This window comes from Schistocerca nitens, chromosome 4 (assembly GCF_023898315.1).
Source record: "Schistocerca nitens isolate TAMUIC-IGC-003100 chromosome 4, iqSchNite1.1, whole genome shotgun sequence".
NCBI classification, from domain to species: domain Eukaryota; kingdom Metazoa; phylum Arthropoda; class Insecta; order Orthoptera; family Acrididae; genus Schistocerca; species Schistocerca nitens.
Window position 1 is genome coordinate 647,802,005 of NC_064617.1, and position 17,709 is coordinate 647,819,713.

General features: G+C 37.0%; 1 protein-coding gene across 1 annotated transcript; it reads right to left on the bottom strand.

Annotated features, from left to right (window-relative positions):
- Nucleotides 1-6,536: 6,536 nt before the first annotated feature.
- On the bottom strand, nt 6,537-14,104 carry LOC126251678 (facilitated trehalose transporter Tret1-like). Its single transcript, XM_049952258.1, has one exon. The coding sequence runs from the start codon at nt 13,935-13,937 to the stop codon at nt 12,492-12,494; it is 1,446 nt and encodes a 481-aa protein (XP_049808215.1). The 5' UTR covers nt 13,938-14,104; the 3' UTR covers nt 6,537-12,491.
- Nucleotides 14,105-17,709: the final 3,605 nt, after the last annotated feature.

Sequence of the window (17,709 nt, forward strand, 5' to 3'; positions counted from 1 at the left end):
TACCTAGAAAGGACCACAAAAGCAACATAAGAAAGAATAGATTATATAGTTTTAAGTCTCAGAATGAATGATTGTATGAGTGTGGAAAGCGAAGTATGATGATATATGTACAGTAAATAATTGTGAAAACGAACATCTTGAAGAAGCACTGAAAAATAAAGAAGAGACAGTGAAGTCAATAGTACAAAGGTACAAGGTATATTTAATGTACACCACAGCACAGAATTTGCCATACATACATCAGAATGAAAAACAACTTGTATGAAAATATTTCCTTAGCAACTAACTGTTACAGCTTGAGCAATCATAAGGTGAATATAAATGAAAATATGACATACAATTCATACAAGGCAAAATGCAGTAAAACAATACTTTCTACACTGAGTTATTGACACACGCAGTAGCGAAAGCAGTACATTTTGCATAAGCACCTTCTTCTTTAGCGGAAAAGAATTATGAGTGAAATTACACATGACAAAAATACAGTAAAGTTACCAGTCACACAGTATGAAGGTAAACCTGTATGTGTCATCACATCAATGAGGCAGATTTACAGTTTGAAATATGAGTACATGAATGTGAAATATTACAGTGATTAACAAGCAGTGATGAAGTCACAATTGTCAAGGGATGAAACATTCCAAATACTTGCTCATAAATGAGCACTTGTCAGTATCGTACATATTATGGAGATTTATCAAATGCAAGGCTAGAATAAGTACACTAACGATGCACTACAAGTAGCAATCCTAGAAGTAGCTTGATCTCTGATGCAGACCTTAGCAAATTCTCTTTTTCCTTTGCAGTGAGTAGTGCTGGAACATATTTTCTACACATAGTTGTGCAGGTAAAAATGCACAGGAGGTCAGTCCTACATGACAAGAAAGGAAAAATACAAATATTCAGAATAAATGCAAGATTCCTTCTAATTTACATATTAGTGTGTAAGATGATGCATGTCATGAAGTCCATGCATGAAATGTGAATGTGAATTGTACATTTATTTGTCAGCTTTATTATTGTCAATGTTATATCTATGTAAAATGTATGTACTGTTGTCAATTTTATGTGGAATTTTATTCTTGTAGTAGAACCAGTTATGTATGTAAGGGAAGTGCAACGGGAGAGATGAGTAAAATACTCGCACGTGTGAAGTGACACAAAAATAGTAAGGCCTGTTAATGGTGAAAATAATGGCTGAGCTGCGATAAGGGCAAACACTACACCCTAACAGAGCGAATACAGCGAGTGTGATGCGTGTGCGATGCAGAAATCAGAGGAATCCTATAACCACTAATTGATGTGTGCAACCACTGAACTACAAGGCACAATGGAAGACGATGCCGAATCCTGTAGTGCGGCCCTTACCTTCAATTTCACTGGCAGAAAACTTTGTCCAGGTGCTAGATGATGTATTGGTGTTCTTCGGGTTGAGTTTTGGAGCTGAATCCCTCGTATCCTGTCTCCGGACTGGAGGGCATACACAACACCAACTTCATAAGCCTGGAGCAACATTACAACGGATTCGCGGGCAGTGCTACTGCTCACATGGCACTTGCATCACTGCAAAGGCCACGTTAAACAATGAGCTGCTGGTGGCGATACGTGCAGCGAACAATGAGATAGTGTGTGTTGAAAGGACACATTCTCAGAATTGCCAATGAATCGAAAACAAATGAGGAAAACAATTTTTAAAACATGGTGAAAGGACAGTTTAAGAAATTTAAATTTTTTTTCCCTGTTCACACCATACAGCTTAACAAGTGTCAGGATTTTTGATTTTCAAATGTTAAAAAACATAGGACATTTTTCCTGTTCTTCGGCAGGGGAAGGACTCACTCTCTGTTAATGAATGGAGGTAGGCACACCTTATTTTAGAGTGAAGAATAAATAAAAAGTCTGTATTTTTGGTGTGCGTGGAAGGAAGAATATAGTATTATTTCACCAGTGAAAAATTGTTTGGTTCATCATCCCAAGTAGTACTGCAATACACAAAAACCCAAGAAGCCCACCTGTGTACTTCAGAGTTATTACAAAGATCCGATTACAAAAGTAACAACAAACACGGTCAAGATTTTGTAGGTGGATACGGCAATTGGACACAGTATTATTAATTGGTAAGCATAAATCTACAGCAAGAGAAAGACTATTTCGTTTATGTGGTACTAATATGAATAGATTCTTTATCCATTTACAAGCGTAGCTAAGTTTATTCAGCTTGTCTGACACACTGAAAAATTAATCTCATTATTTCCATATATGTAAACTATTATTATTATTTTGTATTATTTTAAAGTGGTCAACAAGTAAATTAAGATCATTGGCAGACAGTGGCTTAAAGAATATTACAGACAGTGTGCAGCCTTGTTAGATACCAGGAACATTAGACTTGGTATCCATTAAAGAGACAGAATAGTTACTCACAGTGTCAGTTTCTGTAAGGCAGAATTCTTCAGGCTGTACAATGGGGAGAACAGCAATTGGATACCTGTGAGTACTGATGGGCTTAGATAAAACTATGCCCACATGTCCCCTAATATCTTACAGATTGTCACATAGAGGTGTGCTTTATGACAGTTGAATGAGCAGTTTTCATTGCTCAAAATTTGTTTCAATATAATATTTGCTTCTCACTTCAAGTATGTGTTGGGCAATAAGATAGTGAGCAGAGATAAAACAGATTTGAGTAACACCGAACACAGCCACAATAGGACAACACAACAGACTACATCTTCCATATAATGAAGGGTTTCATTGTCAGTGCTTGAATGGGAAAAGTTCTACTCCAGGTAGACGCTAGATTAGTGTAGTAGAACAGCTGTCCCAGTTTCTCAACTTAATGATGGCAGTCCACTGCATAACACATCCTCTCATTCTGCTACCCTTCTGGAGTTAACCTCTGATGTAACCTCCCCTTCCTCCTTTTTCTGTATGGTAAAACTTCATCACTTGCTTACTTATTATTTTCTCCCTCCCTTCTCCTCTTTCTTTACTTTCCCTAATCTCACTGTTATTCCCCCACATAATTTTCTATCCTTTTTTTAAATTCATTTCTACCTCTCTCTCTGCGCCTTCTGTCATCTCTGAACATAATCTGGCATAGTGCTTACCAAAGTCCTATTATCCATTATATTATAAGCCATCTTTTCCTTCATCTTTGCCTCTCTTCAGCCTCAGAACAGATGTGTCCCTCACAGTCTACAGTCTGAGCTACCTACCCCCCATTTCCCACATACTCCAAGAAATCCATATTTACTCCCAGAAAAAGATACATATAAACTAATTCACCCGGTCCTAATCCCACAGAAAATACCTGGGGCTATCTGATACAGCAAGTGAAACGCAGTGATCAAAATTCCCATAATTTGGTAAGTCTATGAAATCTAATCATCAATGAGTGTGCGTAGCTAAGCCTCAGGTACCAACAAGAAATTCATGAGAGCTACATCATGCAAACAACTTCCACATAATTTAATATTTATAACACACAAAATAAAAATTGTTGTGGAAAAAAAAAATATCTTCCCTCTCCTCCCAAGGATATCATATCAAAATTAAAAACTGTCTGCAACAATGACAAAAAAACCCTCTTCTCATTTTACAACATACTGTGGTTACACATCCAGGACAATTATATACGTCTTTGCCACCTGCTCGCATACATATTAGAACATGAGCATAGTCAGCTAATAAGTCAAACACTGCAATAGTGCCTTTTACAACCTTATAAATTTTTATTCTGTAAAATGATTCTAGTGCTATCTAAACAGGGCCAAAACTAAAATTATAAACTGAAGTTAATGTATAAAAATAATAATAACCTTATTTTATTCAAACATTGTGATCATCTGCATCTGTTCTCTATATATTTCTAAATACGAAAATAAAAACATATTTCAGTGCACCTGCCATTATAGTCATAAATATAGGAAATTTTTTGTCAGTATTCAATGTAGCTTATGAAATATGTTGAGAAATTTCGGATGGATGTTACCCTTAAATGAAGTGTACATGCTGTACAATGATGATGAGGAGATCCCATACTCCAAGGAGCGTAGGGGACGATGCGGGAGACCCGCACTGCCGTACTAGGCAAGGTCCTAGCGGAGGTGGTTTGCCATTGCCTTCCTCCCACCTTAATGAGGATGAATGATGATGATGAAGACGACACAACAACACCCAGTCATGTCGAGGCAGGAAAAATCCCTAACCCCACCTGGAATCGAACCCGGGACCCAGTGCGCGGGAAGCAAGAACACTACCGCAAGATCACGAGCTGCGGACACATGCTATACAATACCAACCAACGAAAATGAAGTAGCACAAGAAACTGTGGTTAAAGATACCAGCAGTGTTCCAAAAGATATAGCATCCAAACATGTGAATCAAAGTTACAAGTCAAGAAATACAGTTTGGAATGCACAAGTTTTAATACAGAGTGACAGTTGGGGCAAGTACCGGAGAAAAATACTAGAAAGAGAGAGAGAGAGAGAGAGAGAGAGAGAGAGAGAGAGAGAGAGAGAGAGAAACAACTGTAATCAAAGCATGACATTATTAAGCCGAATTCTCCTCTCCAGATAGTTTTTAATGGAATTGATAAATTAGTTGAAGACTTGACTAAGACTGATACTGTTATATTAATGACTACATCAAATGATACTGAAGACTCGTATAACAACAGTCTTGAGAACACTGATAATGTTTTGCCAAGTGTTCTCCATTCCAGTAATTAGACAAATGTAATTTTACAGCCAATTCCTAAGAGATTCAACAAAGAATATATATGAACCAAAAAAATCAGCAAGGTTAATCATCATTTGGTGTAAATAGTGAATTGTTGGAAATTGTGCAACACAAGCAGAATATCCAAAAACTTTCAATTGAAAAGACCATCATATGATAAATTGACATGGTATGGTTTTCAGCTGAACAGAAAGGGAAAGGAGCAAGTATGCAATGGGTTCTCTTCATTAATTAAAGTTAGCAGTTCCACAAAACAGATGCATTCATGTGTTGGGTACACCAGTGTTTCACCAAAATAAAGGCAGTGAAATATAAATGCACAAAATCAAACAAATGATACTCAATAACTGCATTACAACAGAAGAGGGGCTGCATGTTCAGTCTCTCCATCAAGCTTTATGAAATAAAAGCTTACCAAACAAACTCAATGATTTTTTTGTTTTATATTTTATTAAGTACCAGTTGAATAAAGACATGTTATGACTGACACACCTCCCTTGGTTCAAATTAGGGGGCACATTTTGTAGAGAAATACTCAGGTGTGGTGCTAGCTGCATGTGTGTCAGACAAAATACAGGATTCAGTAATATAACCAAATATGACAGCTTGTCGAGTGAGAAAGACATGGCCTTCTCAACAGTAGAACTGCCAAATCATAATACTTTGACCATCTGCGTATGTATGTCACCATATGGTGATAAAGTTTTTTATAATCATATAGAAGAGTTATAAATTTCAGCACCCTTGACAAAAATACTTTCACGTGAAGAGATTTCAATGTAGATTTGTCCACACCCAATGACTTTAAAAAATGGCTCTGAGCACTATGGGACTCAACATCTTAGGTCATAAGTCCCCTAGAACTTAGAACTACTTAAACCTAACTAACCTAAGGACATCACACACACCCATGCCCGAGGCAGGATTCGAACCTGCAACCGTAGCAGTCCCGTGGTTCCGGACTGCAGCGCCAGAACCGCACGGCCACCACGGCCGGCCAATGACTTTAAAGATGGAACGAATGATTTACTTAGGTCCTTTATCTTACAACCTATTGTAACTAACCCAACTTTTAAAACTATTACTTCTGTAACAACCACAGATAGCCACAACACACTTGAAAACACTTGTTTTAGTTATCACTATGCCCATTTTCTAACAATACCAGTTCCAGGAGACATAAAACCCTCAAAACACTAAAGCTAATGACAGGAAGATCAGTGATGAAAATAAAGGATACTTTTTTTTCTCTTGAGAAGAGCAAACTTGACTGATGTTTACAGTTAAAACAATACAGATGATAATATAATATAATTAGGTAGATAAAAAAATCTATTCATAAAATGGCAGCAGTAGAAAAAAAAAAAAAAACAAATGAAAGTTAAGGAAATGTGCAGCCTTTCGGAGCCAGAATTCCTCCTCTTGGCAGACAGGGTTGAAGGGAAAATAATTCTCCCCATTTCTCAAACCTCACAAGTCCTTTTCCTTTATCCATCTTCCTTCCCCTTCAATACCTCTTGGTTCCTAAAGCTTTGAACATTTCCTCAGCTTCTGTGTGTGTTTTCTCTTGCCATTGCTTGGTGAGTACATTTTTCATCTATCCAATTACATTTTCAAAAAGTGATTATTCTTATTGATATAATACAAATGATAAGTTTGACAAATTTATGGCCAACTAAACATTTTTTTATTTTTTAAACAGCTTTTGACAAACAAACATTAGTAATTATTTCTGTACATAAAGTCTGTAATACATAAGTGGATTACAGCAGGAATAAAAATATCATGCCAAATAAAAGTAAACCATGAATCCTTTTTATTGACGATTTTAAACAGTATAAATGAATACTTAGGCAAGTGATATCAAAAGGAAAGAAGAGAGAAAATGACACACAAATACAAAATTCCAGGAACAAGACTAAAGCAACTTGGAAAAACAATAAAAAATAAACAGATGCAATGACTTTAGACCACTACAGCATAAAAAAAACCAACAGTAAAGTAACTGACCCCACAGTAGTGGCTAGTAAATTTAACCATTACTTTTCAAGTACTGCACAACACATGACTACCAAACACCATAAAATGCAGCAACATAATAACAGACTACAGCCACATTCAAAAATACATACAAGAACACTATTCATGTCTTTTACGACACCTGAGGAATTATCTATGATCATAAAAAGATGACCCAATAAATATTCAGTGTTTGCTGAATATATACTGGGTATTATCATCAAAGCAAGTGCAGTATTTATACAAGAAGCCTTACAATTCATCTTTGATGAGTGGTATATTCCCAAAATGTCTGGAAACTGCAACAGTAACAGCACTGTACAAGAAAGGAGACAAATGTAAAGCAGCAAACTATAAGCCTGTATCAGTCTTATTAGACTTTTGGGAAAACTCTTGAGAAACTGTTTCTTAGGAGAGAAACAGCCTTCCTAAATAAAGAAATGATAAGAAGTGATTCAAAACATGGATTCAGAACTGGAGATCACCCAGTCAGCTGTTTTTACCTTCCTAGATAAAATACTAACTGTAGCAGATAATAAGCAACATTGGTAAAACTTTACATAGGGCCATCAAGGAAACCTAAGATGCGCATGGGCAGCCGATTGTAAATTTTAGCTACAACATTTTTTTGGAATATTCTTGACTTTAGTGAAGCTTTTGATGTGACTGACATTCTGTTGCAGAAACTAAATAACCAACCAAGCAGGTAGATCAATTCTTACATTCATGATTAACAGATCACTCAAATAAAATACAAGAAGATACAAAAACATACAAAGTTCCTAATTTTCATAATAATGCACAAAAATATCACATATGGACTCCAAGGGTAAGTTCTTGGGTCCATTTTCATACTTTATGTTAATGACTATCAAGGGCAAAAACATAACTAATGGGACCACAGTAATAATAATATTTTCACCTTGAAACACTGATTCTGAATGATGGCGGAAAACTTGTACCATTGGTGAGAGAGACAAAATTTTTAAGTATGCATATTCAGGAAAAACCTGAATCATGTAAATAAAATGTTAAATACTTTCATATACAGGGTGTTTCAAAAATGACTTGACAACATTGAAAATTCATATAAATTAAATCATAGTTCCTGCAGAGGTGATTGTAGTGTCAATTTGTAGGGAAATACATCAAGTTTTGTCTCGCATAGTTCACTAGTGCCAAATCGCACTGTAAAGAGCACTAGTGGCAGTTTCATTAAAGACGGCTGCCTTCACTGGACCCAAGCATGTTAGCTGTGTGTTTTGGTTTGAATAATCAAAGTCGGCAACATCAGTTCAGCATAATTTCCGTACGAAGTATGCTAAAGATTCTCCTAGTAGCCCTACAATTTGTGAGAGGCATAAATGTTTTGTTGAAATAGGGTCTCAGTGACCACATTCCAGGTCAATTGATTGACCATCAGGCACCAATTGCATGGCTCCCCATTTTCCCCAGATCTGATACCGCTTGATTTTTTAAAATGCGGTTTCAACAAGGATATTGTGTTGGTCCTCCTGTGCCAGCTTCTCTACCTGAACTTAGAGCAAGAATTTACACTGCCACTGAGCAAGTTACACCTGCAATGCTACAGAGAGTTTGGGCAGAAATTGACTTCTGATAGGATGTGTGCAGGATAACCAATGGAAGACACATACATCTTTAGTTTATGGTGAAAAAAAAACTTTATGTGTTTCCTTACAAAATAACACTAAACTCAGCTCTCTATCTTCTTTCAATAAGTTTATATTTATTTTTAAAGTTGTAAAGTCCTTTTTGAAACAACCTTCTTGTAAGAATCCTCTCACAAAATGCAGGCCATGCATCAGAGACCACAATGTACCATGGCAGCATCCAGTTACTAGGGTAGTCAACCACAGTGTAAGTGCGTAAGTGCTCTTCACCATGTAGTTAACAACATGGATTGTTCTGTTAGGTCCGTAAATCTAGGATTTTCTGACCATAATGCACCAATTATACAGCCGGTCTTTCTGAGAAGTAAACCTCAACTCACAACAATGACACTACAAAGCAGAAATTTTTGTAAAAGCAATGTTCTTAATTTTTGTACTATATGTAGAGAGAAAATTGCGAGACACTACACCACTCTCAAACAGTAGACGGAAAGTTTGAAACCTTTAAAACATTTTCTGTTGCTATTTCAATTGCCATTTCCCTTTAAAAACAAAAATATACGTAACAACAGAGTATCCCCAGTTGGATTACAACAGGTATTACAACCTCAGCAAAGAGGAAGAGAGAGCTTTCCTCCCTCAGCAAGACCAATCTTGGCAAAGTGAACAATTTAAGAAGTATTTCACTGCCTACAAAAGAATAATTAAAAATGTGGCTAATGCTCCAGAAAAACCACACAATGACACCCTCATACAATAAAAGCAAGTGCCTATGGCAAATAATTAATGCAAAAACAGGTAGTACTAGAAATAGTGTTAGTAACATTAAACTTAAAGTAAATGCAATGTTTATTACTGACCAAGAGGAAGTAGCTCGGGAATTTAACTGTAGAAAAACTAACAGAACACCTAAAAAGTAATTGCCCCCCCCCCAACCAGTTCTCATTACCTTAACCAACATTAGGAGCAGAGATAGAAAGGTAATTCATAATAAAATAAAGAAAAAATCATCAGCAGGAGAAGACATGATCCCTTGCTTCCTTCTTCACTGCTGCAGCAAACTTGTTAATGAACCACTGTCTCATGTAACAAACGCTTCATTCTCAGATGCAGTATTCCCAAGAAAACTTAAAATAGCAAAAATCATACCCATACATAGAAGGGATCAAAAAAAGATGATCCTAGCAACTACCGTACAGTTGCAGTGCTGTCTATATTCAGCAAAATATTTGAATATGCAATGGCTGCCAGACTAAAATCATTTATTAGGGAAACATTACATTTTCTTCTGCTCAGCATGATTTCTGAGAAAATAAAACTACTACTGATGCAATATCTGAATTTCTTGATTCTACTTTACATCTTGTTGACAAGAAATGCCCAGCTACAGATGTCTTTGTTGACCTCAGAAAGATTTCTGACATAGTAAATCACAACATACTTTTGCCAAAGTTGTATCTTACAGGAAATGGGGAATACTAATGGCTGGCTCAGCAGCTATGTCAGACTGAGCACAGTACATTCATATAAATGAAGTCAATCATTCAGGAACACTAAATGTGGTGCATTCATCGACATATCATAAAACATGATGTGCCACAGGTCCCTTATTATTTCCATTTTATATAAATGACCTCCCTTCCACCCCACCCACTAGCAAGGCATTTTATTCGCTGATGATACTAATATCCTGACATCAAATACAGATGAATCTCTTCAGTCAGTAGTTAATATAAATACAACCCAACTAGATTCATGGCTTGCATCAAATAGACTGCTCCTAAATGCAAAAAAGACAATATGCCTAACCTTTTACAACATTCAGAACAGAACTCCCCAGGTTCCAATTGTAACACTATAGAATTTATCAATGAAACATAATTCTTAGGGATTGACATGAAGGATACATTCTCTTGGAACAGTGATATTGACATGATTACTTCCAGGCTAAGCAAAGTTTGTTTTATGCTCCACTCAGTGAGGGCTAAATGCCAGCACATTGACATACATGTATTATACTCTTTCCATTCAGTACTATGCAATGATATTATTTTTTGGGGTATATTGCAACTTCTCTGTTTTATTAAACAAAACATCAACAGACTGCACAGGAATCTGGACAGTCACCACCATGACACAAGGTCAAAAAAATTGTTAAGGCTAGTTCCACATTCTACTAAACTGTACAGCAATAGTGTTAAACGTATGGGAATCAAACTCTACAACCATCTCCCACAAGTACAAAGCATTCAACAAAAAACACCCTTAAGAGCACTCCTAACAAAGCATTACTTTTACAGCATACAAGACTTTCTTCAATGTGATCTATCATAAATTAAATTATATATATTATTATGTTTCAAAATTCAAGATGTTTCATTACAAATAACCTATTGTCCATTAACGAACGTATGCTGTTTGATGGCCAGCATTATTATTTGAACTTATTCTTACTCTGGTATTATTCTGGATACATATGTAATAGATCTTCAGTGAGATGTACACTATAAGAAGCAGAGCTATGTCTGTATATGTTCTCATTTCATTTGTTTGACTTGTGCCATATCATGTTGTATACTTTTGTACATTGAATGATTGAGTGGATCAATAAATATACAAATACACTGATGTTTGAATTACCTTTTGGAGGAACTCTATAATTAAAAGCAAAACACTGAGACTAGAAAAAAAAGATTGTCAGAATAATAAAACATGCTAAATATAGAAACTCCTACAGACAAATATTTAAAAGTCTCAGTACACTGTCCATTCCGTGTTTCCATTACCCTCACAAAAGGAAGCACATTAAAAGAAGATCTTCAAGCATTACTGTGATTTTCACTCTTTATGTTCCTAGGCATAAGCATAACCTACATGTCATTACAATACATTTATATAGGAGGACTGTATCACACTACCATTATGCCACAAGCTATCCTATTTGAAACAGATACCCAATTTACAGAAGTTTAAAATTAAACACAAAGGGTACTGCTTCTATTCTGTTTCTGAGTATTTGAAACACCACAAGAATTAATATACTTCATCAACTATACTATTCTTTGGGTGATTTTATTTGTTTTTATAGATGTTACCATCATGCAGCATGTAGGCCTACTTAACTATTTTTCAAAATGGCATGTATAAATGATATTTAGTATATCACACCACATTGTTCAATGTTATTTGAGCAAACTACATACTAAATTATGATTTACAGGCTCAATAAAGAAATTCAAATCCACTTTTCTATGCCCCACAGATAATCTTCAGTAGATATAAAAAACCCAATGCTTGGAAATCTTTGCATTAACACTTCTTTATTTAGTAGCACTCATAATGTTGTTAGGTAAGCGTTAATTATCTTATTTCCACCCGTAACCAGGATTTTACAACAACACAATTATACACTCTGTAGTTCTCCATATTATTCCCCTACAACTATCACAGTAACATGCAGACAGAAGTCGTCTTTAAGTATATTTAACACACACATCTAAAGGGAAAAATATTGAGTTATCAATGAACATCTCAATCACAAATTATAAATTACATAAGTTATACATGTTTATAGTATAACAATATGCCATTCTGAATTTTCACACATTTCAGGGTCACTTTGTAAAAAATAAATGTAATTACAAGACCAGTTTACCCCTGGATGTTTCTACAGACATAAACATGGAGTTGAAAAGTATGCAGTCCATTACTACCATACATAGGAAAAGATACCACTAGGCAGGCATCTGAACTTAAAAATGTAAAACTAAAGAGTTGAGTATATTTTAGCAGAATAGTGGGAACCCATAGTTCATTGTTCTTTGGTAAATTTTAAACATTATAAATGGAGTATAAAATAACAGTAAGCCATAAACCTGAAGTTACTCTCTCACAGCAGATGATGATATAAAAAGACAGGGGCATATCTCTTGATTAAGAACCTAACTGTTTGATACACATAGCTGCATTAATCATCATCTGTTATGAGTGATATATCTTGCTCTCATTTCTACAAAGAGATTCTGTGTACAATATATGTACTTAAAAAGAGATTTATATGGACAAATAAATAAATAAATAAAATTCCAATAAATAAAGTTAACTTTCACTGCCTGATAACTCCATTTGAATTTCCTCAAGTGATTTTCCGTTAGTTTCTGGAACAACAAAGAAAACGAAGACTGTGCCAATTGCAGTTATTAATGAGAAGAGCCAAAATGTTGAAGCTGTGCCTGCAAACACTAACAGATTTGCAAAAAATTTTGTAATAACAAACACTAACATCCAGTTGACTAAACAAGTAATAGAACTTGCAAGTCCCTTTATATGAGGCGGGAAAAGGACACCCATCATCATCCAAGGAACAGGTCCGAAGCCAATAGAAAAAACTATAATGTAAAGGCAAAGGCTGGCCAATGGTAACCAATCAAAATTTCTAACATAGTCTACACCAAACCTGCCCTGGAGATGGAAAAATACTCCAAGTGTGTACGTACAAGTTGCCATCACAAATCCAGAAGTAAGCAGTAAAACACGACAGCCTAATCGGTTAATGACTAATGACGAACAAAGTGTTGCCCCCACTTGCATAATGCCTACTACAATAGTGCATATACTGGGTTCAATTGTGCTTCCAGCTGCATGGAATATGTCTGTTGTGTAAAATATAATGGCGTTGATGCCACTCAGCTGCTGAAATGTCATAAGTCCAAGTGCAATAAACAGTGACATCTTCGTGGCACTTCGAGAGTCTGGTGGTCTTGGCCTTGAGCTGTTTTCTTCCACTTGCTTCATTTGCGCTATATCTTGTTCCAAATCACATGCAGTTCCACGCAACCACAGAAGTGATTTCCTTGCTGCATCTTCCTTGCCTTTTCCTAAATAGTATGCAGGTGTCTCCGGCATAAAAACAAAGGCTGCACCAAAAACGATTGGGACAAGCCCACATATGGCACTCATCCAAAACAAATTACATTCCCGACCTACAATGTACACAAACAACACACCAACAACCACCATTAACTGGAAGAAACTACCCAGAGTTGCCCGTATTTCATTATCAGCTATCTCACCAATATAAATAGGTACTGTTACTGTAAAAGCTCCACCAGCCATTCCAACTATGAAACGACCAGCGCATAATGCTTCCCAAGTTTCGGCCCACAAGATAACAGCCCATCCTCCTAAGAATGGTGGAACCAAAATTAGCATGGTCAATTTGCGGCCGAGCTTATCAGTTAAATATCCAACAGGTAACACAACTGCTGCAGCACCAAGTGCTACAAATGAACCAATCCATGATATTTCTGAGATGTTGAAATTGAATTTAGATTGTAATTCCCCGCTGGCTGGTGCAGTCCATGCCATAACTGTACCCATTGCAAATGCGCCAATTGTAGCTACAAACGCAGCTACAAACTGAGGAAGTCTGTTTATTCTGGAAGGATTTAATAAATGCGTTCTGCTGTGCGATGTCAGGTTTATATTTTCGTCCGCTCCACCACTGACAGACTCTTCTCCCCGTTCAATTTCGGTGTTATTCATTTTTAACTTTAAACGTGCCAATTACAAAATTTCGGTGGATTTATGAAACTGTTTTTACCAAGTGCTGTCCGTTTCAATAAATTGTGATAGCATAAAACAAGTTTTACACCAAGACAAAGACTTCAAGCATCACACAATGTTTTGACAGCTGCCACAATACACCTATACACACCCACGCAAAGAATATCATAAGCACAGTAGCAATGCAAAGACATACCACTTTACGTGAGTGTAGAAATGAAATCAGGGTAGTTTGGCAGCACTTCCAATAATGAATGCGTCTTTCCCCGTTCTAGGGTCGATTGTACAGTCACAGGTTAGCAACCGGTTAAGTACTATTTTCGAAATAGCGCGAGAAACGCTCTGTATGAAATCGGAGTAACGCCTAACCGGAGAATAAACTCGGCTTAAATTAAGGTGGATTCACACGTGCCGGAACGTCTCACCGTCATGTAAAACGTTTCTCCACTTGTAGTTCAAAGGGTGACATTCACACACGCCGTCAAAGGAACGTCATCGGCATGTCACGTCAAAGTTTCTCGGGAAGAATGTTTCGACGAGTCATTGACGGAGCCATGTGATATTTCCATGTTGCTACGGGCAAATAGCACCTCCATATTTGTTTGGTGTTGTTCAGAACGGCCGATACAGCCATACCTTATACAAACCATCAGCTTCTGCCGTGATGATATTAGACGCCTAAATCTTGAATTTGTCTTCGTAATTTTTATTTGTATCTCGTTTAACAGGTAAAAAAAATTGTTGTTTAGACATTCTGAAATATTTATAGAACGATGATGACTCCTCTTGCAGCTCCTTGTAGAGTGTGGATCTCTCCTTCGCAGTCTCGATTTTTTTAACTTTTTTGCTTTTCTAAAGCAGACTCTTTCTGCTTGCTGTTCCGGTTCCTCATCGTCAAGTGAAACAGTAATCATTGCAAGATGATTGAAACTAAATTTCAGCATTTTAGGACGAGCTACAGTGAACTACGAAATAGCGCATCTAGTGGGTATTTTATGAACCAGCTGTAACGTCACGACGTTCTTTCGAAGTTACGTGCCGTGTAGCGTTAATGCTCAGGAATTCCTCTGATGTTCGACGCTGAACAACGTGACGGTGGCGTTCCGACAAACGTGAATCCACCTTTCACCATTGTGCGATTTGCAGGGGGAATGGGGGGGGGGATTCCCCCCCCTCTGCATCAGACCATCCCCTCCTCTGGTTTTAGTTTATGCATCCCAAGCTGGGATGTTTATTTCCCACGCACTGGAGTAAAACTTTACATATAATTTAAATTTGTGGAGCCGAACACTGAAAGTTTTTAATACAGTCTTACTATTAATACTATTAATATGTTTGCTTATTAATTTTGAAAAAGTGTTATGCAGTAGTTAAACATTTCAAAACATTTAGAACTAAATGACAAGACGACGCACGCCACACTTCCGTAGCATGCCCCAATGTTGCAAGACGTCGCCCCAGCGTAAACGAGGCTTTAGAGCCAGGCCTGGATTGTATGGTGCATGTGATGTGTTGCGTACGAAACTAAAACCTGCAATCAGATTCAAATGTTGTGGAAAACTGTGAAGAGGTGTCATCCTGCAGCAAGATAACGCTCGCCCACATTCTGCCAAACGGACAGCCGACGCAATAAAGGAGTTGAGATTCGAGGTGCCGGAACATCCACTATACAGTCCAGACCTGGCTCCAAGCGGTTTTCACATATTTGGACCCTTAACGGAAGCACTACAGGGAAGAAGATTTGAAAGTGATGAAGATGCCATTTCTGCGGTGCAAAATTGGTTACAGATGCAACCGATAAACGTATTTTCTGATGAAATAAAAAAAACTCGTAAAACGTCGGGAAAACTGCATTGAAGTCCAGGGAGGTTACGTAGAAAAATAACGCATGTTTCAGTTTTCTATTATCAGAATAAGTACAGCTTCTCACAAATGTGCCTTTACTTTTTGAATTCCCCTTGTATACCTGTATGCAGATGATTTTGTAAATAAGCTTTACCTATAATGTATTTTTAAAGATATAATAAGGGGTGGTTTTTCTGATAGTGCATACGCGTGAATACTGAGTTTCGGCATTAACATCTATTTATAAATAACTGTTTAACCATGGGTAACGCCACGGTCCAAGCAAGTAACATATATAATTATAGTAACCCCCTAAGACACCCCCCCCCCCCCACTGGTAAAAGCACAAATCGAACACTGCCTTTCACCGTCGATTTCTGATCAGTTAGGGAGCTTAACAGGTGATTAGTTTTCAAGATGGTAGGAATAGAAATAAATGCAGATAGCGATGGCGATATTTTGGCAGAAGTGGTCATCATAATGAGGAAGGAGAAGCAAATGTGACGATGCCGATTCCGAAGTTATATCCAGATTTCGCTTATCAAAGAAAGCCGTGTTTCTTCTTTTCAATCTTGTATGTGAAAAATTGGAGCATATGATGGACTGGTGGGACTATTTCTCTGTTTTCTTAACTAATGCTTCTGATTTGCTGTAATATGCTTTTGATTTCTATTGGAATTTGCGCAGCTGAATAAGTATTAAGGAGAAAAAAGGACATTTTACTAATAACTATATTTGCACATTCAAGAACAAACAAAATTAACAGCGAACACAACAGAATAATTAGCGCACACAAAGAGTGTTAGACAATGTCAAAGAGGTCTATTTTACACAGTGCACTTTGCGCCATCACACACGAAATATATTGTTCACTCAATTCCAACACCCCTCCTTGAACTTATATTTTGTGTGTTGCTTCCACAAGATAAACCAAATAGTCTCACAATCTTCTCAAACTTCTCCCTTTCCAAGGGTTTGGTCAGAAGATCAGCTAACATGTCTTCTGTGCGCAGATAGTCCACGGCAATGTTCTGTCGCTCTATGTGGTCCTGAATGAAATGGTGCCGTATATCAATATGCTTTGTCCTAGCACTAGTAACATCATTTTTAGCTAGGTTTATGGCTCCCTTATTGTCACAGAAGACGGTTGTAGGTTCCTCAATTAAATTGGGTTCTATTTCACTTATTAATGTTCGTAGCCATAATGCTTCCTGTGTGGTGTAAGATAGTGCCATATACTACGGTGCTCAATGCAACAGTTTTTTGCTTTTGACAGGACCATGATGTGAGGCCCCCTATTAATTTAAAACAGCAGCCAGTGGTGGAGTATCTGTCTCCCAATTCACTCCCCCAGTCTGCATCGCTATATCCCTCTAGTTTTGCGTAACCATCTCTATGGTATTTTAACTCATAGTTTGAGGTTCCTCTTAGGTATCGGAATATCCTCTTTACGGCTTTCCAGTGCTTTTCCTTTGGGTCTCTGCAATATCTGCTCACTGCATTGGTGGCAAAAGCAATGTCGGGTCGTGACGTTTGAGACAAATATAACAGACTCCCTACTGCTTCTAAATAAGGAACATTCTTGTCACATTCCACATCAGTCTCGTTTACACTTAACTTCACTCCTACTTCCATTGGAGTACTTATGGGTTTGCAATCACTCATGCCAAATTTCTTTAATATTTTTTCCGTGTATGATGATTGACTTATGCTCAATTCTTGTCTTTCTTCATCCTTAGTAATCTGCATACCTAAATAACGTTTGACTTCTCCCAAATCGTGCACCTTAAACTTGTTTTGCAGCTGTTTCTTGAAAATTCTCATTTGGCCTTCACTTTCAGTCAGGATAAAGAAATCGTCCACCCATATCGCCATTATTATTATTTCTTCCTTTCTCCCTTTATAG